Source organism: Staurois parvus, unplaced genomic scaffold, assembly GCF_062004578.1.
Source record: "Staurois parvus isolate SC_StPar_1 unplaced genomic scaffold, SC_StPar_1.0 ptg001302l, whole genome shotgun sequence".
NCBI classification, from domain to species: Eukaryota; Metazoa; Chordata; class Amphibia; order Anura; family Ranidae; genus Staurois; species Staurois parvus.
The window spans coordinates 10,470,642-10,496,634 of record NW_028319098.1 but is presented as its reverse complement, the minus strand read 5'-3'; the positions used below and the strand labels follow the sequence as shown (position 1 = coordinate 10,496,634).

The 25,993-nt window shown below is 41.2% G+C and overlaps 1 protein-coding gene across 1 annotated transcript in view; it reads left to right on the top strand.

Moving 5' to 3' along the window:
• The window catches only part of RDH10 (retinol dehydrogenase 10), a 50,620-nt gene extending 40,935 nt beyond the window's left edge, over positions 1-9,685 (top strand). The window contains exons 5-6 of the mRNA XM_089661037.1: positions 2,837-2,968; positions 5,487-9,685. Of these exons, the coding sequence (XP_089517163.1) occupies positions 2,837-2,968; positions 5,487-5,610 (256 nt within the window). The 3' untranslated portion in view covers positions 5,611-9,685. The remainder of the gene's footprint in view (positions 1-2,836; positions 2,969-5,486) is intronic.
• The last annotated feature ends 16,308 nt before the right edge of the window (positions 9,686-25,993 follow it).

Sequence of the window (25,993 nt, the reverse complement as noted above, 5' to 3'; positions counted from 1 at the left end):
ACTGACCGAACACTGCTTTCTCTACTGTAACCAGCATCGGCCAACCAAGCATTTTCAGGAGGTCAGCAATGGCAGACAGCATCAGTCTCCCAGTATGCAATGACTGAGCTGCTTTACATGTATACGTGCTGGGCATTGACTTGTTGGCAAGAAAATTTCACCATGGGTGCAAGCCATTTTGATCTGGGCTGCCAGCTTCTGTATCTCAAATGCAAAGGAGTAAAATGTGGCACACCCTATAGTTGTCTTATCACCACATGCCTACCTAGTCTGTACACTTTTGATGCCTCTTCACTACAGTTCACTTCTAACTCACACCCAGGTCCTCCAGAAATCGTACTATAAATCTGGGAGTGCGGGGGGTTGGTTGGAAGAGTGCCTACATTTTTAAGGATAACCGCCTTTGTCCACATTAAAGCTGCATTCACACCTGAGCAAAGCTATTTTCAGGCATTTTTATTGTTTGTATTTTACGTGTGTGTGTGTGTGTATAAGTGGCTGAGGAGTGTATTTCAAGCACTTTTTGTGTGTATTTAAGGCAGAACTTCAGTCAGCCTACCATGCGGCTCTACCCTTTTTTTTTTTTTTTGTCAAACTCTGCTTTATCTTCAGGTAATGCGTAAAGACATCTCCCTGCTGCCATTTACCTCTAAACTCCTAGAACGCTTGGTCTACAATCATCTGAGCTCCCACCTCACCGACAACAACCTTCTCGACCCTTTACAGTCTGACTTTCACCCTGTACACTCCACTGAAACTGCCCTACTAAAACTCTCTAATGACCTACTAACTGCTAAAACCAACGGCCACTATTCAATACTCCTACTACTCGACCTCTCCACGGCTTTTGACATGGTTGACCATCCCCTCCTCCTCAAAAAAATGACACTCTCTTGGCCTCAGACTCTGCTCTCTCCTAGTTCTCCTCCTATCTATCGCAGTGCTCGTTCAGTGTTGCCTATAACGCAGCCACCTCCTCTTCACTCCTTCTCTCTGTAGGGGTTCCGCAAGGTTCTGTCCTTGGACCCCTTCTCTTCTCCATCTACACCTCCTCCCTTGATCACTTGATAAACTCCCATGGCTTCAGTTACCATCTCTATGCTGATGACACGCAAATCTATCTGTCTACCCCTCACCTCAGCCCTTCAGTCTCCACCCGCATCGCTAGCGTACTGTGTGACATATCGGCTTGGATTTCACTTTACTTCCTCAAACTCAACCCTTCCAAAACTGAGCTCCTAGTATTCCCCCCAGCCCGTGCCCCCTCCACTGACTTCACCTTAAATATCGATAACACAATCATTAGTCCATCCCCTCACGCCAGGGTACTAGGTGTAATCCTAGACTCCCATCTGTCCTTCCAGATCCAATCGCTGACAAAATCATGTAGACTTCACCTCCGCAACATCTCCAAGATACGACTGTTCCTAACCTTGGAAACCCCTAAGCAACTTATTCACTCCCTTGTCATAGCACGCCTCGACTATTGTAACTCCCTCCTCATTGGCCTACCTCATCGCAGGCTATCCCCTCTTCAGTCTATCATGAACGCTGCTGCCAGACTCATCCACCTTACTAACCGTTCTGTATCTGCTACCCCTCTCTGCCAATCCCTCCACTGGCTCCCAGTTGCCCAACGGATAAAATTCAAAACACTAACTATGGCATACAAAGCCATCCACAACACTGCCCCAATTTACATATCCGATCTTATTTCTAAATATCACACAAACCGTACTCTCTGCTCCTCGCAAGACCTCCCACTCTCTAGCTCTCTTATCTCCTCCTCTCATGCTCATCTCCAAGACTTCTCCAGGGCGTCACCCATCCTCTGGAACTCCCTACCCCAATCTGTCAGACTATCACCTACTCTACTTACCTTTTAGGCGATCATTGAAAACCTATCTCTTCAGGGAAGCCTATTCCGCCCTCTGCTAATACTGGAATCCTCTACGCTTCCAACCACTCCATCCCCCACAATTTTTTACCTATTGTACCACTCGCCCCTCCCTCCTAGATTGTAAGCTCCGAGGAGCAGGGCTCTCAATTCCCTCTTGTATTGTTACTGTATTGTCTCCCACTATAATGTAAAACGCTGAGCAAACCGTTGGCGCTATATAAATCATAATATGTGCTTCGGTGTGTTGACATTTTGGTGGCCAAACTCCCTTGCCAATTACTAATCTACTGCCAAGATACTGTTTGGCATTTGTGTATGAGTGAAGGGTTTTCCACACAGATGCTGGTAATGAGACTGTAATTGCCACAGTTCACAAAAGTGCTGATTCTTGCAAAGTCTTGCTCTTTCCTTGCATCACCTCTGCCCAAAAATGGTGAAGCCACAGCCTGTGTTATAATAATTCAGCGGCTTTCAGTGCCTATGCTGCTTCCATGAGTGAAGCCCCAGAAGATCTTCAGCTTTGTTGCTCTGGAACTAATATGCAACCAATTCTAGGCAAAGCTCCCCTTATCTACACCGCATGTATCAAAATTTCAATACTTCCTTCTATCTTGTGCACGTGTTTGGTTGTTATAGATTTTACTGTACCTGAAAACTAAGCAGCAGCTCATATTTCCCAAGCATCTGTCACTTTAATGTATGTTATGTTAGTTCGCTACAAATGTACAGTTTATTTCTAAATTGGTTAGCAGGGGATGTTATCTATATAATATTTTCCAATTTATCTTTTGCTGAGCAAAACCAGACAATGCCTAATGGGCAGCCAACCAGCTTTCATCCAGGTGCACCTCATTATTCTGTGCTGTTATGAAGGATTGAAACAGACCTGGAGATGGAATGTGTAAATAAAACTCACTGAAACATTTATCTTTTCAGGAAAGAAATCGAGCCTTTTCTCCCGCCCTTGAAACCAGATTACTGTGTGAAGCAGGCCATGAGAGCCATCCTTACAGACCAGCCGATGATCTGCACGCCTCGTCTCATGTACATTGTGACCTGCATGAAAAGGTAATGGGGCTATCCTCACCCAGTGCATTGTGCTTTCTGGAAACGTATTGACAGCTTACCCAGCATGCTGCTGGCCTCAAAGCCCTGTTAGGAATAATCATAGTGACGGGAAAAATTAAAGGCAAAAGGGATGGAAAATTTTCTCTTGTTTGAGTTAAACGATTGTGGATTTGTCTCGGTTAAACATTAATCAACAAACCTATTTAAAAAAAGACTCTTTTTTTTTTTTTTTGTTTGTTTTTTTTTTTGTGAAATTCTTCTCTTATATGGCTATCTTTAGTGTAAAGATGGACAGTTCCAAGCGAGGATGTGATTGAAATACAGAGGTTGTATATGGGAAAAACTGCCACAAACCAATTGATCCAGAAATATAGGCAGCTGAAATTCTTATGTTCAAATGTAGAGTTTTTTGATTTTTTTTTCATATAAAAAGTGCCTGGCCTTGCACCCTGTTCTATATACTTCAGACTAAACAAATTTTTTCTTTGCCCATTCCGCATCCTTCCCAGTTATACGTACCTTTCCTTTGCTCCCCTTCTGTGAACTTATCCTTTAAAATGGGAAACTAGCATTGTAAGGTTTTCAGGAGCACATGTCTCTATTTCTCTTATGACAGGTCATTGCTGGGAGCCAAGGAGAAAATCCAGTACTTCTGGCTATGGAGGAGCATGTGACTTGCTCCTGTGATAACACTTCTAGCCAATTGGTGCTGTCACATGGGAGTCTATGGCCCTGTGTAAAAATAAATACATTTTTCTGTATAATATTTATTTATTCACACATAGGACTTGGCTGAATGGAGCAACAGGGGAATGAAAGGAACTGTAAATGCTCCTGGAAAGGGCTGCGTTAAAGTGGACCAGTTGCTTTGTTCTACAAACCTCCACTGTCATGTGCTACTCTCTTAAAAGTGATCCACTGCAGATCACTTTTCAGACCCCATAATAAGTGTAAACTAAGCCTCAAAGCCACCTTCTCCAGTGTGGGAGCTTTAGGTGTTTTAAAGAATGCCTGTCATAAGAGAAATAGAGATGTGCGCTCCTGAAAACCTTTCTACAATGCTAGTTTCCCATTATTTTAAAGGATAAGTTTACCTTTTAACCAAAAATAAATGCACATTTTTTTTTTTTTTTTTTTTTTGCAGTTAAAAAAAAATGTGCATTTTATATATTTTTTTGTTTGTGGAGCCTTTAAAGCATTTCACCAGCGATAAGCAGATCGCTGGTATCATCCAGGTCTCCCCGACCTGTCAATATATCTGCTTCCTCGTACATCAAGTACCAGCAAGCATATGTCTCTGACAGGAAGCCTCAGTGAACTACCATGGCGCAGTGTGCCATGGTAATTCATTGAAAACTACAAGACGACAGCTGCAAATGGCTGCTGGGACTTGTAGTTCTCTCATTCACAAAATACTGTAAATTAATGACGCGGGTGGAGCCACACACGGCCACGTTTTTTGTTTTTTTTTAACTCTGACAGCTACAGGGAGGAAATGATCCCCCACTAGATTTCACAGCAGGGGCTAGTCAGACTGTAACCTGTTACACCCTGAATAAGGGTTTTACATGTTACGATAGGTGAACTTTATCTTTTTAAACCTCTGGGCTTGATGCTGTTCCACCCATCAACTTGAATTAAATTTGCAAACTAGGAAAATCTTTTGTAAATTCTAGGCACTTTTGATTACAAGTTGATAATTATAATAATTTTCCCGGTCATAATAAAATGCCAGTCACCACGCACAGGGGATTGATTTACTAAAATTGTAGAGTGCAAAATCAGATGCTGACTGGCAACCGTGCACAGCTGCACCAAACTTCAACTTGTTAAGCTTTTGACAAAACAACCTGGAAGCTGATTGGTTTCTATGCAGACCTGCACCAGATTTTGCACTCTCCAGTTTTAGTAAATCGACTCCATAATGTGATCAGACCCTTAATGAGCTCCTGTAGTCAAGACCTTAGCCTGTACTTTTTATTAAAATATTCCAGTAAGGCTGCCATTCGTAGTTATGAGCCAGTAGTGATGTGCAGGAGGGATTGAGGGGTTGCTCTGAGCTTTCTACAACAGTTGCTGGTTGAGATTACTATAATGGAGCATACTAGATTCCCAGGTTACCGATGGACTCTACAGTGTATGTGAACATACATGTAGTCGCCTCAGTGTGTCTGCTTTCAATATTTTCTGACTGAGTGCCACTATTAGGTGACCTCAGGATACTTTTTTAGGTTTTTGTGTACATTTTTTTTTTTTTTCTTTTCTTAAAGGTGATCTGGTCGGCTTGTTCATTCATAGTCAAAGCAGTTCAACATACAGTATGCCATAGCCACCAATCAGACCAAGTAGGAGCTGTCTATTGAGCAAAAGTTTGGTTATGTGCTACTCCATGTTGCCCTTTAAACTGTTTTATTGGAATGAAAATATAATTTTATGTATATATTTATTAATATGGTTTATTTTGCTTTTAGTGATGAGCTCTTTTTTTCATTTTTTTTTTTTTTTTTTTTCTTTTCAGCATCCTGCCATTTGAAGCCGTGGTCTGTATGTACCGGTTCCTCGGAGCAGACAAGTGCATGTACCCTTTCATTGCTCAGCGGAAACAAGCCACAAACAACAATGAAGCTAAAAATGGAATATAATTTCCCTTAATTATTTAGTGTATTTTTTTTTTCGTCTCGTGATTAGACTGACTTTTATTGTTGAACAGTCAACACATTTTAAGACTGATTCAGAAAAGGCACTTGTGCAACAGATTTACATATGGGACTACTTCTTCCCCTTTTTTTTTTCCCCCCGTACACTACGTCTCAACTTATACTTTAACACGTGGCTGGACTCTGAATTTATACGTGGTTCTTCAGCTTGTTTTACACACTGTAAATGTGGCAAGAGTTTTGAAAATGTGACCAACTAAAGACATACGATGAGCTTAAATGTAGCAATAAACCGTTTCTGTAGAGCTACTGTACAACCAGTTTTCTACAAATGCACTGTTACATTAGCTTGCTTTAAAGAAAACAGATGAATAATAAAACTGCAGATATAAAACCTAGATCAAATTCAGATGTCTGTATAGCAATATGCTGCTTGACAGTATATAGACCTTTTTGTTTATTGTTTAACTTGTCAAAGTGTACCTGTAAAACACTGAGTTGGGTCTTTTATAGAAACTGAAGAAAAGAATTGCAGAGCAAAACCAGAGCATTTATCCAAAGCAACCAATCATGCCTCGGCTTTCATTTCCTTTAAGAAATGAAACGAGAAATGTGGTTGTTCTGGGCGTATGTTTGTAATTCCTTATCTGCTGAATTGAATTGCCATGCAGGAAAACTTGTCCTATTTAGCAGTCAGATTCTCCCATTCTGGTCTTAAAGAATAATGGAGTTGATTTACTAAGATTAGAGAGCGCAAAATCTGGTGCAGCTATGCATGGTAGCCAATCGGCTTCTAACTTCAGCTTGTTCAATTAGGCTTTGACAAAAACCTGGAAGCTGATTGGTTTTTATGCTGAACTGCACCAGATTTTGCACTCTCCAGTTTAATAAATCAACCCCAGTGTGGTTTCTGGCTCCTTTATAATAGTAAAGGACAAATCAGTAACTGTTCTTATGTCTGCTTCCGTCTTGTCATCACTGAGAAAATTATGTGTGAAGATGATCTAAAATCCACTACCTACAGCTAAAGGAGTCTGTATGTTTGAGATAGATATATTACACTGTGGGATAGTTTTTTGAATGGCCATGTACGTACCACACATATTTACATATTTACCAGCTAACCTGGTATATAAATCAGAAAAAAATGTAACTTCATGGTAATGATACCCACAAAACTTTAGCAGACATGATCTGCTATAACAAAATAATGTTGGGCCTTCAGGAGGGGTTTGCAATAAGGTGCCAGTGTGCTGCATTATGACAGACTTACATTGCAAGCAATCCCCTCCATTGCTTGCATTTCCATCTTTTCCCAGTCATCTTCTGAGTTCCTAGCTTTCATTCAGCCTCATGCTTGCCAGGGTGATAGTAACTTTCACAGGCATGCTCAGGAGTTCTATTTCTCGGCACAGAAACATGTCCAGACTTTGTACACCAAGTTGTGCATGAGCACTTCAGCGTAAAAACATGGAGAAGCAATTATAACAGAAGAGATTTACAGAGTTCAGTGGTTTAAAAAAAAAAAAAGTCTGTTTTTAACAGTGTATTGAGTATTGTATGTTGAATTGTAATCATTCGGGCATTTCATACATGTTAAGTATGTAAGCTTTGGGCACACAGTAAGCCCCAGTGCACACTATAGCTTGCATATGAATTGTACAGTAACTGCACCACATTTCTGTGCAATTCATATGCATTTTATGTGTGGAATGAATGAGCCCATTCATTTTGAATGGGCTCAAATCGCAATCGCACCGAAGACGTGCAGGCACTTTTTTTTTTTTCCTTCTTCCTGAGCCACACTGCAACCGCATCACATGGTCATTTTGTACCATGCAATCCAATGCAGGCAATGTGTTTTGGGGTATCATTAACTGTATTGACACCATTGCAATGCGTTGTGGGAAATGTGCAGGGATTGCTGATTTTCCCACACTGCATATGTGTGAACCTAGGCTTAAGGACAGTGGACAAGACTGTCTGTCTGCTAATTTTATTTATTTTTTTAATAATTGTATTACTTTTTTTTTTTTTAACATAATGACACAATTATAAGAATGTGGTTTTTGTTTTTTTCCTGTAGCAATAACTTTTATTCATACTTTCATTTTCAACCTCAACTAGAAAAGTAATTACTGGCATCTACTTGCTAGGGGCACTATGCTTTAATGTCAGAGACATTTATGCCCATGGTTCAGTGGTGTGCTGTAACCAATGGCAGCCAGTCTAAACCTTTTTTTTTTTTTTCTCCTTTCTTTGCTGTTCTACTTGAAAGTTGAGCTGTGATTGGTTGCTTTAGGTTTTTGCTCTGTAGTGTTGCTGTATTATTAAAGTGGACCTAGGATCATATTTTTTTTTTTTATGATCCATGCATGTTAAGTAAAATGGTAATATGTTTGTACGACATGTAGGTATTTATAATCACTCACTGAATATTCCCCCTAACAATGTGTTGATCTGCTTGGAGAGGACACAATCATGTTAATCCTGGTGCCTGTACAGTTCTTTGTGTGATCACAAATGTGTGACACAGATCAGTCCCTGCTGCAGCCTTTCACCTAGTGACTTACTACAATGTTCGTGCTCATGGGTTTGCTGCATTTGATATGTTTTTGAAATGCACGACAGACTACACATTCCCTGAATATTTTGGTATTGATGACCATTCCGAGACTGCTTTGTGTTGGGTGTCTTTGGATGCAGAAGGTCTTTTTGAGATGCGTTTTTGCATTGCAATCAAAGCAGTACCAACACAACCTTTTGCTGCGGTTTGCAATCAAACACATGCTTTGAGAAGCATTATGTTCAAATGCAGAAGGCAGCTTTTAGGCTAAGTTCACATTTGCAAAAAAAATAAATAAATAAAACAATCTAATGCTGAAAATAAAATGAACCAATGCGCCTATAGTGTTATCACACATTTTTAATGCGGTTTTAAGGTGCATTTTAAAAATATACTCCAGGCACCCTCCAAGTGACAATTTTTTTTTTTTTTTTTTTTTTTCCCCCCCCACCTCACTGATATTTGATAAACACTTGTCCAGCACGTTTACTGTGCATTACCTTAGACTTGATTGGAAGGAGTCGAACAGATTCAGCTCCTCCCAGACTGGTAGCTTCATTTTTGCCAGGAAGCGTACATTTTTAAAAATGTGAACAGCTCTGTCTGCTGTTCATGTTATCCATTATAGGCTACTTTTGCTAGGCATTTAGGGAGGTGCAAATATGCTCCCCAAACACCTGTTTCTGATGCAAGTGTGAACAGGGCCTTAACTGCAATACCTGTCTACAAGCCCTTAGAGTAATGCAGTCTAATCACTGTGGTAGATGAGACTGAGGAAATGCTTCCTCCCACCTGCAGCAAAGTAATCTAACCAGAGCTTAGGGACTACTGTTTAATGGTAAAGGAATAGGAATTTTGAAAAATTATACTTACTGTATATTGGAACATGTACAGGAATGTATTCCTACAGACTGCTAACATTACCAAAAGGTCCACTTTAATAAAGCTAAGTTTGTTCATGAGGACTTTTGGCTGTTTCTTAGGAAGGGCTCCAGTGATTGTCCCTGATTACCAGTAAGTCCATAGGCTTTTAGTCTGCTTATGTCCAATCCAAAATAGCTGCTGTCATGGTTACCATGCCTCAGTAAAGGTGACAGAACTTGCACAAAATGAATGGAATAGTAATGTACCACTTGATGCTATAGAAAACTTTGCATAATCTGTTTTGCAGACGGACATCAGCTTCTTCTCCCTGTACTTGTACATGTGAAATATGTAGAGTTGTAAAGATTTCTTTTTGTGAGTGTGCTGCAAAATAAAACTACTTTTTTATGTTTCTTTTGTATAGAAAACATTTTACAGTTGTGCCTTGAATGAAGTAAAAATATAGTTAGAAAACATTGTATAGCGACTTTCTACCTCTGTATCTATATTCAATTTTTCTTGTAAATTACTATCAGACTTCTGTGATTTTACATTTTTTATTATCATTTGGACGTCTTAAATATTGACCAGTGTCTGGTTTTATTAAAGCAAACTACCTTACTGAAGAAAGTGGTTTGTCAGCCAAGCTTTGGGTATGCCTGTGGATTGGTAGCATGTGTGCCTGTCTGTATAACTGTGATGATTGAGATGTAATGAGCTGCATGCAGACTCTTCCTCTCGCTGTTGCCTTGACTGGTTGAGATGGACATGTGGGCAGATGTCGCTCTCTCCACCTCAGCTAATTACCTGTTAGTGAATGGAATAGTTCATTTGGGCCAGCTTGGTCCAAAAAATGATTTAAAGTAGAATTATAGAAAACTTTTTTTTTTCTCCATTCTTGGATAGAATAAGGGAGGGTTATAACCCCTGTGAGTTGTTTGGGGGGGGGGGGGGGATCCTTTGAATTGTTTTGTTATTTTATGGATATTTTTAACAACGAGAACGTTTACGTAAAGAAAAGCCATGAAGTTATGAGTAACCAAATGGCACAGAAAAAAAATACAAATTAGCATATTACCATAGCCACATAGGGCTTCCATTCAATGCATGCAAAAGAATCAGAAATCGTGAGTGTAAAAATAGGCACTAATATGAGGTCAAGTATTAAGCCAAGTAATCCATGCTTTCCACATAGTCCAAATTCGGGCTGTGTGCCAGACATAATGACAGGGAATGTTCATATTTGTGAGTTATTCTAAAGGCAATAACATCAGGTTAGGAGTTAGGTCTTCCCTCCCAGTGTCTTGCTATACCAGACAAGGGTGCTAGAAGAATATGTGCGGCTACTACTCTGTATGCTGGATGGAACTTTCCAATACCAAGATCAAGGCTGGATTAAGTAGAGTCAAGATATCATTAACCATGGATATAAGGTGGAATACTTGGTTCCAAAAACTTGTAATATTTTTGGAAGGCCAGAATGTGATATGCCACAATTTTGCCAGCACAGAGGATTGGGTAGGGCAAAATTCTGCCAGCTGTAAGGTAGTGTTATACTAATGTAAGAGAGAGATATATAGATATATATTTTTTATTTATTTTTTTGTGCTAACTTCCAGTGATTGGCATAGTGGCAGATATTTAAGTGCTGCAGACCATTGCAATGGAGTGAAGGAGAAATTAAGATCATTTTCCCATTTGACTAATGGATTAGTTTTACAGATCACATGTTTTTGGTTCAGTGTATTGTAGAAAAGGGATATCCCTTTCATGGTAGAGAAGGGACATGAAAACATTTCCATATTGAAGGTGGAAGTTGATGTGATGGAAAGGGGGTTGTTGGATAGAATTCGTGCAATTTGTAGGAATCGAATTCTGAGATGGGTATATCATACAATTTTGTCAACTCAGAGAAAAGTCTGGATGAGTGGCTCTCAAGTAATCCATCAACCCATTGAATGCCTTGTCCAAGTCACTTTGTGACAGATAAGGTGTATGGATTTTCAACATTGCCATGCAAATACATTGGGCATTAGAGATTGTGAGTTTGACCAAATAATGCTCTCCATGCCACAATGGAGGCTTTAACAGTAACTGGTAAAGTTTATTAGTGGAATTGGTTTCCAGAGATCCACTAGGAGGGGATGTAGGTGAGGTGACTTCACAAGTGTAGATTCTAGGTGAACCCATGGGCTATCAGATGAGAGGAGGAACCATTGTCTGAGATGAGCCAATTGTGTTGCCAAGTAATAATGAACAACAACCGAATAGGTGGCTTTGGTATGGTTAACTCACGAGATTAAGTGTGTGTGAGGGAACATCTGGTGCATTTTTGTTGCCAAACCTATTGTCTGAGAAGAGAATTAAGAGGTCAGATATAATGCGGGATTGGGAGAGATAAGGTTAGAAAGATATATATCTGTGGTAAGATTATCATTTTGTATGCCACCAGTCTACCTGCCCAAGACAGCTCATATTGAGCGTATTAGGTTAGATCTTTGCAAATTTTAGCAATAAGAGGTTTATAATTTTTGCCTCAGCCAATGATATTGATGAAGTCAGAATGATACCTAGATAAAGGGATACCTTCACTAGTCCAGGAATATGTTAGGTGCTGTTTCAGATGTTTCTTTGTATGTTCTTGTACCCTCAAGTCCAGAATCGATGACCTGGTGAAGTTGACTTTATAGTATGATAAAGTGCTGAAGTTAAGTAGTTGAAGTACAAAAGAAAAGAATATCAATGGTTTAATTAGAAAAATGTCATCTGCAAAAAAGATTCGTAACGCAGGACCAGTTGTGAAAATGAAAACCTGAGAGGTGTGGGTGTAACCTAATAGATTCTGCTAAGGGTTTTATTATCAAATTAAAGATTGAGAGAGAAAGGGGACATCTTTGCTGGGTTCCGTTTGGTGATTTGGAAGGATTTTGAGTGAAGACCCAATGTAAATACTTGGGCTGATGAAGCGGAGTACAGGGCCAGAATTGAGGAAAAATAGGGCTCTGAAAACCAAATGATCGGGGCACTACATCCATGTATGACTAATGTACCCAGTTGAACACCTTCTCTGCATCTATTGAAAGGAGCAGAGAAGGCGTCTGACTGGTCTCAGCATGGTGTAAAATATTCAGTGTGTTGCATAGCATCTGATCTGCTTAATATCAGAATTTAGCAAGGAGCTAGGGTGAAAGTTGGCTGGTGTGTCTGGGTTTGGGGAGGGTCACTGTGTGGGCTTGTAGCATTTCTGATGTGAAGGGGGCTTGGGTAAAAGCTTCACAAAAGAGAGAGGGTATGGGGTTATATTCTTAAAGGACTTGAAATATTAATTTGTAAAACGGTTGGGTCCAGGTGATTTACAATTTGGCAAAGAAGTTATAGATTTTTTGATTTCTACTGCAGTAAACAGGGAGTTCAAGTTAGTGAGTTGTGAGTCAGAGAGGGCTTGGAGTTTTACAGTATCTCACAGAAGTGAGTACACCCCTCACATTTTTGTAAATATTTATTTTATATCTTTTCATGTGACTACACTGAAAAATGACACTTGCTACAGTGTAAAGTAGTGAGTGTACAGCTTGTATAAACAGTGTAAATTTGCTGTCCCCTCAAAATAACAACACACAGCCATTAATGTCTAAACCGCTGGCAACAAAAGTTTGCTCTAACCCCTAATTGGATAAGAATCTCTCATATAGGCTTTGCGGGCATTCCATAATGTGGAAGCAGAAACATCCTTGGTATCATTACAGGAGAAGTTTTTTTTAAATGCTGGGAAAGTAACCCATTGGTATGAGGGGCTTGAATAATGGAGTTGTTACTTTGCCAAGTGGATATTGGAGAACGGGGACCTTTCTCTTCCAAGGTGATAGTGACCACCTCATGGTCAGACCAGGTTATTTCATGGATTGAAGAAGAGGAGGTCTGGTGCAATAGCCACTTGTTGCCCAGAAAAAGATCTAAGTGGTAGTAAGAATGATGTCTATGTGAATAAAAGGTATGATCTTTCATTTGTGTGTTGACAGCACAACACATCATAAACCTCTTCTTTATGAGACAGGTCATTCAGGGATGCCTCTTCTCAAAATGGTAGAATCGAGTTGCATATTCAGCACTAGGTTGAAATCACGACACATAATCAAATTACCCTGTCGCACCTTAGAAATCTGTTTAAAGAGCCTATGAAAGAATCTCAGTTGGTGCAAATTAGGGGCATATACAGAGATGAAAGTGAAAGGTATGTTATTAGTACATTTTGAAGATAACAAATCTACCTTCTGGAACAAGGCTGGAATGCTGTAAAGCAAAGGATAAAGAGTCTCTTATGGCAGAACTTTTCACAGTTCTTGTGTGCAAGTAGGAACTGCACCTTTCTGGGAATTAGTTTCTTGTATTGTTATAATGTCCGCCTTGTGTTTCTGGGCTTCTGACCACATTGACATGCATTTGGCAGGATGGTTAAGTCTGTTAGCTTTAAGGGACAGTAGTTAAATACCCATCAACAAAGATCAATCCAGGGCAGATATGGTTCAAAGGATATGTAGTAGCCATTGGGGTAAGCTGCAAGCATAGTCATAGGTGGATATCTTGAATTACATAAAGAAGAGATCGTACAACTTGGTAAGGTTGAATGGAGCTTGAAGGTAAAATGGTATAATCTGGGAAACATGTATGAACTTGTGAGAAGTAGAGAGCATTACCTGCATACAGAACAGCAGTTCAATCAAAAGTAGGACAAAGGAACAGCAAGCACCCTAAACAGGGTCACTTAAAAAAGGAAGGACCTGCAGTAAAAAAACCTAGAGCAGAGTAAACTGCGGAGACTGCAATCTTGACAGCACTTGCAACCATTCAGGTGAAACCGTAGGACATGAGAAATGATCTAGGTCAGGCGCAGTGGCTGCCAGAATATCCCAACTCCTCAGCAAGTGCAACCCATCTTCTAGAGTGAGGACAGTCATTGAAGTCCCTTGGTGGGTAATCATCGGCTTGTCTGGGTATTTCCACTTGTAGATATTGTTGTGGTTACAGAGAGCTTTTGTCACTAAAGATTGTTGCGTCTTTGCAGAATATATTGTGAGAAATGTGGAAAGAGTTGGGAGATTTGAGATCTTGGGGAGTTGATCAACACATCTGAAGGTTTCCAGAAGTTTTTCCTTGATGTGGTAGAAATGCACTCTGAGGAAGACATCTCTTGGGATGCTGGAGATTTGATAATGAGTTCAGCAGAGGAGAGGTTTGGAAGTGCAGTAAGAAAGATCTCATGGACAAAGTAAGGCAGTTGAGAGACAGAGAGAGAGATTGATATGAGGATCCCCTGTATTTTGAGATTAGTACACCTGGATCTATCCTCCATGTCTCTAAGTTTAGATTAATTCAGGAAATCTCATCAACTTGAGCATCATGTGCATCTACCATTGTGTTAAATGAAGAAAAACTTGGTCATCTTGTTCTCCATATGGCTCACTCTGTCTCCCAATTCCTACTGTGACTTGCTCACCACATTCAGGTCCTCTTCTCCACTGGCTGCATGAGAGTCTCCCCTGGACTTTGATTTTACTGGGCTCCTAGTATTGGGTGTAGATTGTCCAGATGCTGGAGGTGCTATACCTCCAGCATCTGGACAATCTACACCCACTACTAGGAGCCCAGTAAAATCAAAGTCCAGGGGAGACTCTCATGCAGCCAGTGGAGAAGAGGACCTGAATGTGGTGAGCAAGTCACAGTATACCCCATTAATGGACACTACTGTTTCAGAACCCATTGCTGCCTTTCCCACAACTGGCCAACCAATCTCTGATAGCACTCTTAAAGACATGCTTTTGTCACGGAGGGCGTCCATGCAATCTGATTTACATGTTGACTTGCATCAATACAGAGCTGAAATGTAGGAATTGGGAGACAGAGTGAGCCATATGGAATGACAGTGGAATGGGTCAAAGCTGTTTTGCCACTAGAGGTCAGCCGGCAGCCATGGCAAAATGGGACCCACCGCCATTTTTTTAAGCCCCTTCAGTAATGTCGGAAAGAAACCCGAGAGTTTCTTCAGTTGCGATTGATCTCTGTAACTTCAGGGCATGTCTACACATTCAGCAGGGTGTGAGGTAGGTGGCAGGATAGGTGGCTTGATGGGAAGGCTCCTGTATGAGCTGCAGTCCTTGGTATCAACATGAAGCTTTTGCTTCATGCAGCCATATTGTTTACCAGTCGCCATGCCCCCGTCGTGAGGTTTTTTTGGTTTTGTTTTTGGGGGGGGGGGATAGTCACCCAGGTTACCAGAACTAGTTTCCCTATTTGATGATTGCCCCTCTGTTACTATTCTCTGGTGCAACCCAAAATGGGATTTTATTTTCACTTCAATGGTAAACAGGACAAATAGGGTGAATATCCTTATTGGGGGTAGATGGCAGCAATAAAATCTGGCAGGTGTTCTAATCCCTCCCCACTCTATCCAAAACAAAAACAGTTTTGCCTTTAGTTATACTTTCAATAAAACTAGGAGTTAATTTTGGGTCCAGAAATTCCACATGGAATTCATATCCCCTTCTTTGCAGTGCATCAATATTTCCTATGTTTTCTTGTTGGGCTCCAGCTTGTGGCTCTGCCTTTTCAGCCTCTCTTGTAGGCAAAACAGTTGGCACAGGCTCTGTCAGATAATGTAAATTTGACTGTCCAAATGTTACAGCAAATTAGATGGATCCTGAACCTTTAAAAATCATTGCTGGGACTGACTCATCATTTGGAGTATTTAGGTCTAGATTTGCACACGGGACAGGCCAGATTGTTTCTTCCATCGTGAATCTGAGACCAGAAAGTCTGGAGTTTCTAACTCTCCATCAGGATGGGGGGGGGGGGGGGGCTGGTGGATATACAGTGAGGGACCAGAAGATTGGTAGAACCAATTCTGTCCTGGGAAGAGCTTTGTATTCCAGCCTTGTTAGCTGTGTATATTTCAGGAGTAGCCAATTATCAGCATAATTTCTCAGTGGTCCCTATACCAGGAGGTGTTCCAGGAGCTGTGTTGCAGGTGGGGGGGTGGGGCAAATGTCCCTCTTGGCCTCCTAAGTTTAACATTAAAAAAAGGACAGGTTTGTTTCCAGGTACATGGGTCCTCTAAGCAGTGGATGTTCTAGGGGCTCTGTGGGGTCAGCGCAACCTGATCTATGATCTCCCGATCTCCTCTCCTGAAACGTCTTGTCTGCTTCACAGGATTGAGAAGAAGGGCATGCTGGTTATGCTCATTGCTCCAAACTGGCCTAGGCAGATGTGGTATGCCAACTTGGTAAAACTCCTGCCCGATGAATTGAGAGCACAGCCATATAATCAGGATTTTCTGCTCCAAGGACCAATTTGCAATCCTGCATCGCAGTCTCTGGCTTTAACTGGCATGGCTGTTGAAGCCCAGGTTTTGAGGCAGAGGGGCATCTCTGAGTCTGTGATATGTACACTACTAAAAACTAGGAAGTCCACTTTCTGCAAAATCTATAATTTGACATGGAAGGCATACTTCACTTAATTTCCACCCCAGGAGTTTCTTTTTGAGACAAATCTCCATCCTGAGAAGAAATCTAAACCAGTGTTTTCATTTCAGCACTATCAAGGGTCAGGCTTTTGCTCTTTAAATTATAATCCGATGTAGGGGGTAGAAGGAGGGCATTGTAAAATGCGGATCTAAGTTTTTTTAACCTCCGTACCCAGAATCACATCCATAAGGCATGTAGAGTCCAGCTGCGGGATGGAGTCACCAAACTGGGCATGCAACGCATGATGAAGCTGGAGATAGTGGAAGAGCATAAAGTTGGGGAGGTCAAGTTCCGACTTAAGATCCTGAAAGGGCTTGATATCAGCACTGGTGAACACCTGGGAAACATACAAAACCCCCCTATTGATCTATAGATGAAAGTTGGGGAGGGTAAGCAATTCAGGGAGGTTCGGGCTGTCCCATAATGGGGTGTGGGCATGTATGCAGGGAACCCGCAACTTACTGGAGGCCAACGACAAGATCTTCCAGTGGTGGTACAGCAATCCCCTGTGGCCGCCCATAATTGAGGGGTCCCGCATGCCCTTTAGTAAAAGTTGAAAGGGGTGAGTAGCCCAAGAGAAGACTGAAGCGCATACCAAAGCAAGATATCGGTCTCTATCCCCTTTGTCTAAGTGAAAAAAAATGAGACAATTGGGCTGCTAAATAATAGAGGCTAAAATCTGGAAGCGTTGTCCCCCCCCCCCCCCAAATGCATGGGATTTGTAAGAGCACGCCACAACAGTTTATGTCTCATATTGCCCCATATAAAGAACTTGAACATTGAATCAAGAGATTTAAAAACCTGCAACGGTAAATATTATGGTGCATGCCAAAGTATATAAAGAAGTTTAAGTAGGAGCACCATCTTGATCAAATTCATACACCAATAACCCCTAAAGGAAGACGAGCCCATGACTGTAATTTGGATTTCAGCATAGGGTATAGAGGTTCCAGGTTAAGCCGAAGATAATCCTCGGCTACGCGAGAAACCACAACCCCAAGATATGTAATAGTGTTGACTCTAACTAGAGGGAGAGGGGCCTGTTATTCAGTAGGAGCACTAATGTCCAGAGGGAGAATCTGGGACTTCCCTCAGTTTCTTCTAAGACCGGAAAAGCGTCCAAAGTGGTCTATAAGGTCAAGAGTGGCCCTTAGAGAGGGGTCCGCATCCTCCAGGTACAAGAGCATGTCATCTGCTTTAGGTTAATGTTTCGGTTAGTTTAGCAGAGCACAAACCTCGAATATCGGGGTGCAGTCGGAGAGCTATGGCTAGGGGTTCCACCGCCAGCGCATACAACAAGGGGGAAAAGGGCATAACTGGCATGTGCCCCTGGAAAGGGGAAAGGAATCAGACATCCGCCCGCCAACCAGGCCCAAATCCAAATCTACATAAACATTCCCATAAATACCCCCACTCCACCGAGTCAAAATCCTTAGCAGCATCAAGTGAAACAACAACTCTGGAACCCATATGTGTATAAAAAAAACCCTCAGCGCAATGGACCTCCTACGAGACAAATATTGCAGCTAGCATGTAATGTGTTCCCACATGTAAACCATAAATCAAAAAAATGCAGTACTATAAACTCAAATACGGTGCTACTAATATCCAACGTGTATAAACAAATAGTAAAACCAATTGTGCTTAGTGACAATAATGTGTGCTGCATCAAATATATATCAACACATACATATGAATACCCATAAAACTGCATATAACAGTGCAGAACGAATAGTGTACACAAATATCAAATGAACTGTTCTAAATAGTGAACTGTCCCTTTAACACTCCAATATCTTCACATGTGCTTGTACGGTATATCTCCTGTGCATCGTATACCAAATATACCATCAATAAGTGTCCCACAATTATAATTTCAAAATAATGGTGAACTGTCCCTTTAAATCCACTGTACTCCAGGTGAGTCGGTGTGATCACACTACTGTGTACACATGTAAAGTGCTCCTGTGTCACCCCTTAGTGCTCATCCACCTCTGACACACTATTGTGCTCACCTTCAAGTTTGACCTGAAATACCAGGTCAAACTACGCTTTTCCCTTTAACCCGGGAGGGTATAATGGTACCAAGATCTTCACCGCTGTCAGCACTTAAAATCTCCAGAACGCTCCACAGACATATGAAAAAAATGATCCATAGAGTGAAGTATTGCCAAATAAAACTGACTTTATTAAAATAATCCAATACACTCACATTTAAAAGTGTCCACCTGGGACACCGCAGGGTAAAAACTCACTATACTGTGTAACTGTAGGATGAAGTGCAGGATTCCCTTATCCAAAATGGTGGCACGTGCACTTCTGGTTTGCAGCTTGACGTCGGTGTACTCTACGTGTTTCGTCACATATTGGATTATTATAAGCGTTCTAGGAGTTTAGAGGTCAATGGCAGCAGGGAGATAGGTCTTAGGTTGTTCAGGTTGGTGGGGTCTAGGGAGGATTTTTTAAGTATGGGAGTGATGTGCGCGTGCTTTAGAGGGGAGGGGAAGGCACCTGAAGAGAAGGAAAGATTGAAGATGTGAGTGAGGGAGCATAGGATGGAGGAGGAGGGTGACCGAAGGAGTTGTGAGGGGACAGGGTCCAGGGGGCAGGTGGTGAGGCGGGATTCTGAGAAGACCTTGAGGACCTCTTCGGTGGTAGCGAGGTCAAAGGAGGAGAGTGTTGAGGGAGGTATGATATGAGGAATGCTAAGTGGGGTGGGTGTCCGTGTAGTGGCGATGTCCCTACGAATTGCGTCAATCTTGTTTTGGAAGTGGTTTGCAATCTCGTGGGCAGTGAGTGAGGCGCTGGGTGGCGGTGGGGGCGGAGAAAGTAGAGAGTTAAAGGTAGAGAAGAGCCGACGAGGACTCGAAGAGAAGGTATTGATGAGAGTGACAAAGTAGGCTTGTTTAGCAGCGTGAAGGGAGGAAGTGTATGTTAGGAAGGCAGATTTATAACGGGTGAACGCTTGGTGGGATTTGGTTTTACGCCATATTCGCCCCAGCGCGCGACTGTGTCGTTTGAGATTCCTGGTGTGGTCAGTCTGCCAAGGTTGTAGAGGTCGGGGCCTGATGCTTCGTGTTGTTAGGGGAGCAAGCGACTCTAGAGTGGATGAAAGCGAGTTGTTGTAGACAGCAGTGGCCAGGTCGGGGCAGGACAGGGGGTTGATGCTGTCATAAAGTTGGTCAGTTGCAGTGTGGAAGGGAGCCGGGTTTAGGTTTCGGAGATTTCTGCTGGTAATTGTTTGCTGTTTGGTGGGAAAGGTGTTAGAGGAAGAGGAGACTTTGAAGGTGATGAGATTGTGATCAGAGAGGGGAAAGGGGTGTTTGTGAGGTTATAGGGAGTACATTGGTGAGAGAAGACAAGGTCTAAGGTATTCCCGTCGGAGTGAGTGGAGGACTGTATACACTGTGCTAGTTCAAAAGAAGAGGTTATGTGGAGGAGTTGGGATGTAGCCGGGTTATTGACGTTGATAGGGATGTTGAAGTCTCCGAGGATGATAGTGGGTAGGTCAGAGGAAAAAAAGTAGGGTAGCCAGGCGGCAAAGTCATCAAGAAAGCGGGATACGGGTCCAGGAGGCCTGTAGATCACTGCAATCCTCAGGGAGATCGGAGAGAATAGCCGGATAATAGAAAAGATTGTTTGAAAAGTATCACCTGTTGCTCATAGCTCATCTATCATATTAAACACCTGATACATAGGGACGAGGTTTGGGTTTGCGGATACCATGAATTCATGGTGAACCCATAGCATTCCTTGATTTTGTAAATCTTATCCTTTTGGCTAAAAATTTTACAAGGTTGCAGAAAGAAATAAGGAATAACCTACAATGCAGTTCATAGCCTTTGTTCATGGTCAGCTAATTCATAAGGGCCAATAAATGTGAAGGAATGGAACACTCAGCTCCCTTTTATCAAAGGGTGGACTCATAGTAGCCATAGTGTTAGTGTGGTAGGGAGAGATGACAGTTGTGTACAGAGAAAGTTTTCAGTCGGTAAAAGGAAATCAGCATAAGCATGAAATCAAGATACCAAGGAACAGATATCATGGAGTAGCTGAAGATCATCCAGCAACCATCTGTCACTACTCCTTCTTTTAAATTAGGTGTCAGTTCTAGAATTGGATGCGCAGATGTCCACACAATGTGCCTGATTTTCATTATTATTATTATATAGGATTTATATAGCGCGACAGTTTGCTCAGCGCTTTACAATATAACGGGAGAGAATACAGCAACAATACAGTTCAATACAAGAGGGTCATGCAATGGAGCTTGCCCACGCAGAATACTGGCATGCATATTGGCGCACACTATGGTGTCCTGACACTCCGAACCTCTTAGTTCCTTTGTTTGGAATGAGCAGTTCATGTTACTTGCGGTCATGTGCACTGCTCTGTGCATGGAACAAACTGGCAGCTCTGAAGCATGCAAGAAAGAGTAGCTAAATTCGTACTTACAGTGGAATCATGGAGAACACAAATAGCCTCCCTCTAATAGAAAGTTGCATCACAGCAGCAAAAAAAAAAAAAACAAGAATTTGGAGATTTGGCGGAGGCTGAGAGCAATAGAAGGTGCTGTACCTTTCTGAGCTAAGAATACATACTGTACTTGTACAGAATTCTCTTAGTATCACTCTAAGGATAACTGTGTGGGATTTAAAGAAAGCTATAAGAATGTTATATACAGTATGATCAATAACCCTTATCAGGGCTGCATTTAGACATCATGCAACCCAACACACACCTGATGACTGATTTTTTTGTTCTTTTACAAATTCCAACCCTGAATGATATAAAGAGTCAGAGTGTAATTTAATTTACTTCAAACTCACACAATCCTTATTCTTTTAAGGTGTAGTATGGGATCTTTAACTGTTGCAAGATGAGACAGGGCTTTTTTAATAGTAGGAGGAATGTGAGCCATTTATAGATTTTGCTATAGTGTACAGTTATTTATAGCTATAGTATTCTTCTGCACCTTAAACAAGCATAAACAAAAGTTGCCTCTTGTTATATATTACTGATGGAGAGATTGTTAAAATCCTTAAATCTTGGTAATTTTAGATTATTGTTTATATGGTTTGTTATTCCCATCTGATATGACAAATGAAGCATTGGCTCAGTTTAAAAGGAACTACTGGTCTGTTTTCACAGCAGTGTAACTGAAGTTTTTGCCGTTTAAGCAGTCTGGGAAGCATGTGCTAATGCCTTAGTAAACATAAGATGAAAAAATATACTTTTGTATATTTTATCACTGGCTTTAGCAAGCCATTGCAACCAAGCCAAAACGGAGCCCCAGTGGGATCTAACAATAGCCTGCAGTATATGGGCATAGTTGTCAGCTTCCCTTGTTTTCTACTGACAAGTCAGTCCCAGCTTGAAAAATGTGTCCCATGTTCTGTAATGATCAACAATACCAACAAATCATTTTTTTTGTACATTTAGGTGTTGCAATTTATTAACATTTGTATATTCTATCAACAAATTGCTTTTAAGTGTAACTCACTCCCCTTACTTATTTAGCAGCTTAAAAAAAACCCTTCTGATTAGTTTTTTATTTTGCTTATCTAAATCTTCTGTTCTTGCCCATTTGCTGGTGCTGTCCCATGAGGGACCATTGGTGGATTCAGTGATGCAGTTAATTTTTTTTTTAGGTCATCATGTAGGCAGGTGCAGTTTATCCTCCATTCTGTAGGTGTTGCTGTGTTGCTGTGCCACTGTACAGATGGAGTGGAGTATTGAAGGAACATTTTTTCTGTGCAGACTCCATAGTTGTCACCAGGGGAGCAGTGGTTCGAATGGACACTGCAACACTAGGTGACCTTGGCAGCCATCTTTAGTGTGAGCAGTGCTAATAATTAGCAGTGCCTCTCTGCATTTGGTGCACAGTTGTGAGTGACTAGTGTAGGGAGAGGAATCTCTGTTCAAGAAAGAGAGATTAGGGACACCACTGACTGCTCTACTATTCTCCAGTCCTTGGTATTACTTCATTAGACCTGCACAGATCTTCCAAGTGCCATCTGTTCTGCCACTCTACCTATCAACCAGACCGCTGGCAAATGCTGCTCTGGTAATGTAGACAATGCCAGTGTAATATATGTGATACTAAGGATCTCCTCATAAGTTCAATGGGTTCATGGGTTCAATTACCGACCATGGCGCCTCCTGCATGGAGTTTGCATGTTCTCCCTGTGCTTGCGTGGGTTTCCTCCCACACACCAAAGACATGCTGGTAGGTTAATTGGATCCTGTCTAAATTGGCCCTAATATGTGTATGTATGAATGTACATAAGGGACCTTAGATTGTACACCCCTTGAGGGTTAGGGACTGATGTGAATGTTCAATATATATGTAAAGTGCTGCGTAAATTGACATAAGTATATAAGTACCTGAAATAAATAAATAAATAAATCTCCTGATGTACTGATTCTTGTTACTTCCACTATCAGCATTCCTGCACTTGTGTTGTCAATGCTGCTAAAGCCTAGTACACAATAACATTTTTTTTGTTCAGCTCAGCAGGTTGAACAAAACAAAACTGAAGAGGTCTGGTGGAGATCCTGTGCTAACAATCTGATGTTAATACAGCGATCTCCCCGCTGATCTATTGTGTTCTGACAAGGGGATGACTAGATGTTGATTGGCAGACCTTTTTCGGTCATGCCCCTTCGACAGAAGCCAGACATTCAGCCAGCTTCTGTCAGACCGGCTGTGGAGTGTTAGCTGGTTTCTATTGATCCCACCGTTACCACCCAGTTTTTGTCCCATGTGTATGGAACTTATGTCTATTACTCCAACAGTATCTGGAACTGTTATCTCAAGTGTCCAGTCAAAATTGCTACAGTCCTATTACTAGTGCTAGTGATTGCTAATTATTGCTCAACTTGTTATCTGTTTTACCTGCCACTCAACAAAATAATAACTCTTCAATCTTTCTTTGGATTTCCTGTGTCGTTCTTCCAGCTTGGGTAACAATCTATGGGCCCCTCCCACAATCATGCTATGCAGCCTTAGAGGAGCCCACAGCTGGCCAGCCAATAGCTCTACTTCTCTGCAGTGAAGAAGATAGATGATTCAGGACCCAGCATGTCACAGGAACAAGGATTATAATGGTATTTTATTTTACAACTAACTCAACTATTGGAAGAGTGGGGTTAAGGCCAGAAGTGTAGTTTTTATTTAAAAAGAAAAAGAAACATTTCAAAAAAGATATATAATTCAATGGAAACTTGTGCTAAGAAAGTAAAGAAAGGAGGCTATTATTACTGAACATTTACAAATAGAATGAATCTGGAGGTGGGAGGGGTTTGGCCAAGATCAGTTTAGAAAAAGATCAGTTTAAAAAAAAAAAGATATGCATAAAACTTCACCCATATCTCTGGACCTGATCCTCTTCACATGCATTTTTTTGTAAGCTATAGTAAGAACTAGCCAGAATAGGATTATTTTGATTAATTTTGGCCCTGATTTTAAAGTAGAAATTGACATCTTGCATCTTGCCATCAGTCTGCTCTGCTTCAGCACTTACAGATCCATGTTCACTGTCACTGCTCCACCTCTGCTATTTTCTTTGGCACTTCTTCCAGACTGACATCTTACTTCAGCCATTGGGTGTTCACTAATGATGTTATTTCTGTCCATGTGCACTGTAGCTAGCCAGCTCCTGACTCCATTCTCAGCATCATGGAGTCTCAGGTTTCCTCAAAATATTAATTGAATGCACAATGCAGAATTAAGATTCCCATGATGTGTGGGTGGAAGGAGGTAGAACCCAGAATTCTGACAGGGGTACCTCATTGCTGATGTCACCATGAGGTAAAATAAGGCAGCAGTGAATAACTCAGCATTTATACAATAATTCAATTAATTGTCAAATTCCACCCACACCTACCCCAGTATGAAGCTAGACCACCTTTATGGAAGAGCATATGCTAGGGGGGCACATTCTAGGGTGGCACATGTTGGAGGTCTTTCAATGAAGTGAAGTTCTTTAATTAAGTAGCACTTCCACTTTTGTACTTCACAATTGCACAAAGCGAAAATCTACAGCAAACTACTTTGCAAAATACCATACAAATTGCAGGTGAACTAATTTCTCCATTCAGCAATGCTTCCTCTCTATATCATGTGTTCTCTGCCTCTCCTTTTTACAGTTGTGACCTCTCTCCTTAAACTCTGTTTCCTTTACTCCTCTTCTCTACCCTACAATCTGTATATATCACTCTCACTTCTCCTACCCTAATCTGTCCGCCTATCTCCTACTCTGTCAACTTTTCGGAGATTCCTGAAAACCCTTCTCTTAAAAGAAGCCTACCCTGCCTCCTCCTAAGAACTCTGTGTCCACTATCTCCATCAGCACATCCCCAGTTATTACCATTTGTATCATATAATTTGATCCTTCCTTTTAGATTGTAAGCTCTAAGGAGCAGGGCCCCCTGATTCCTGCCGTATTGAATTGTATTGTAATAACAAAAATAATTAAAATATGTTGTAAACCCATGGACATTGAAACTTGGTATTAATATCTGAAGATTGGGTGTAAATGTGGAGAACAGAATAATCTAATAGTGTGAATGTTCCTTATGGAAGGAGCAGAATCATTCAGCCATTTGATTCTGGAAGTAATTAATTATGCTGGCAACTATAGGGCCAAGGCAAGCTGCTGAATACAATTACATTCTTCACAGATTAATTTTGTCCAATAACTTTACAGCATTTACTGCAGATATTTTCCATTCAGATATACAAATGCTGAAGAATGTTGTAGGTATATACAGGTGGATCTGCTTGGATTTGCCCATCCTTTTGAAGCAGGCCTCCATTTATAGGAAAGGAAATGGGAATATCTGCCAAAATGGCTGACTGGTAGATAATCAGCTTTATGAGAACCTTGTCTCTTGATGTCTACAAATTGCCAGGGATTTTGATAGATCCCATTACACTAGTTTTGAGAGTCTTTTGTTTCTGGGGAACATCATTTGTGCCTTTTGCCTCCAGTCAGCGGATGGCTTGAGAAATCCCCACCTGTAATTGCAAAGATCAAAAGCATCTATGAGAGGCTATCAGAGACTGTCTGTGTGCATCCACTCTTCATCTTTCAGGGGGAGACAAAAGACAGTGTGTGTGAGAGATGATGGGATCCCTGTCGTTTTTTTTTACTTGCTCATAATGCTGTCGAGTATTCATAACAATTGGTGTGTTCTTCTAAAGCAGCAGCCCATGATAGGCTCTAAGTGCCAGTACTCAGCTTATTTTAACAGACCTTCCTATATGTTTCATTTTCCGGGCCTCTTGCATTCAGACTGGATAATATTAATAGCCCTGTTAAGCTCTGCTTAAAGGTACACTACATTCAATTCTAAAATTAAAACCATGCGATGCCTACTGGGATCTGCTGAGTAGTCCACCTCACTACTTTTTTGT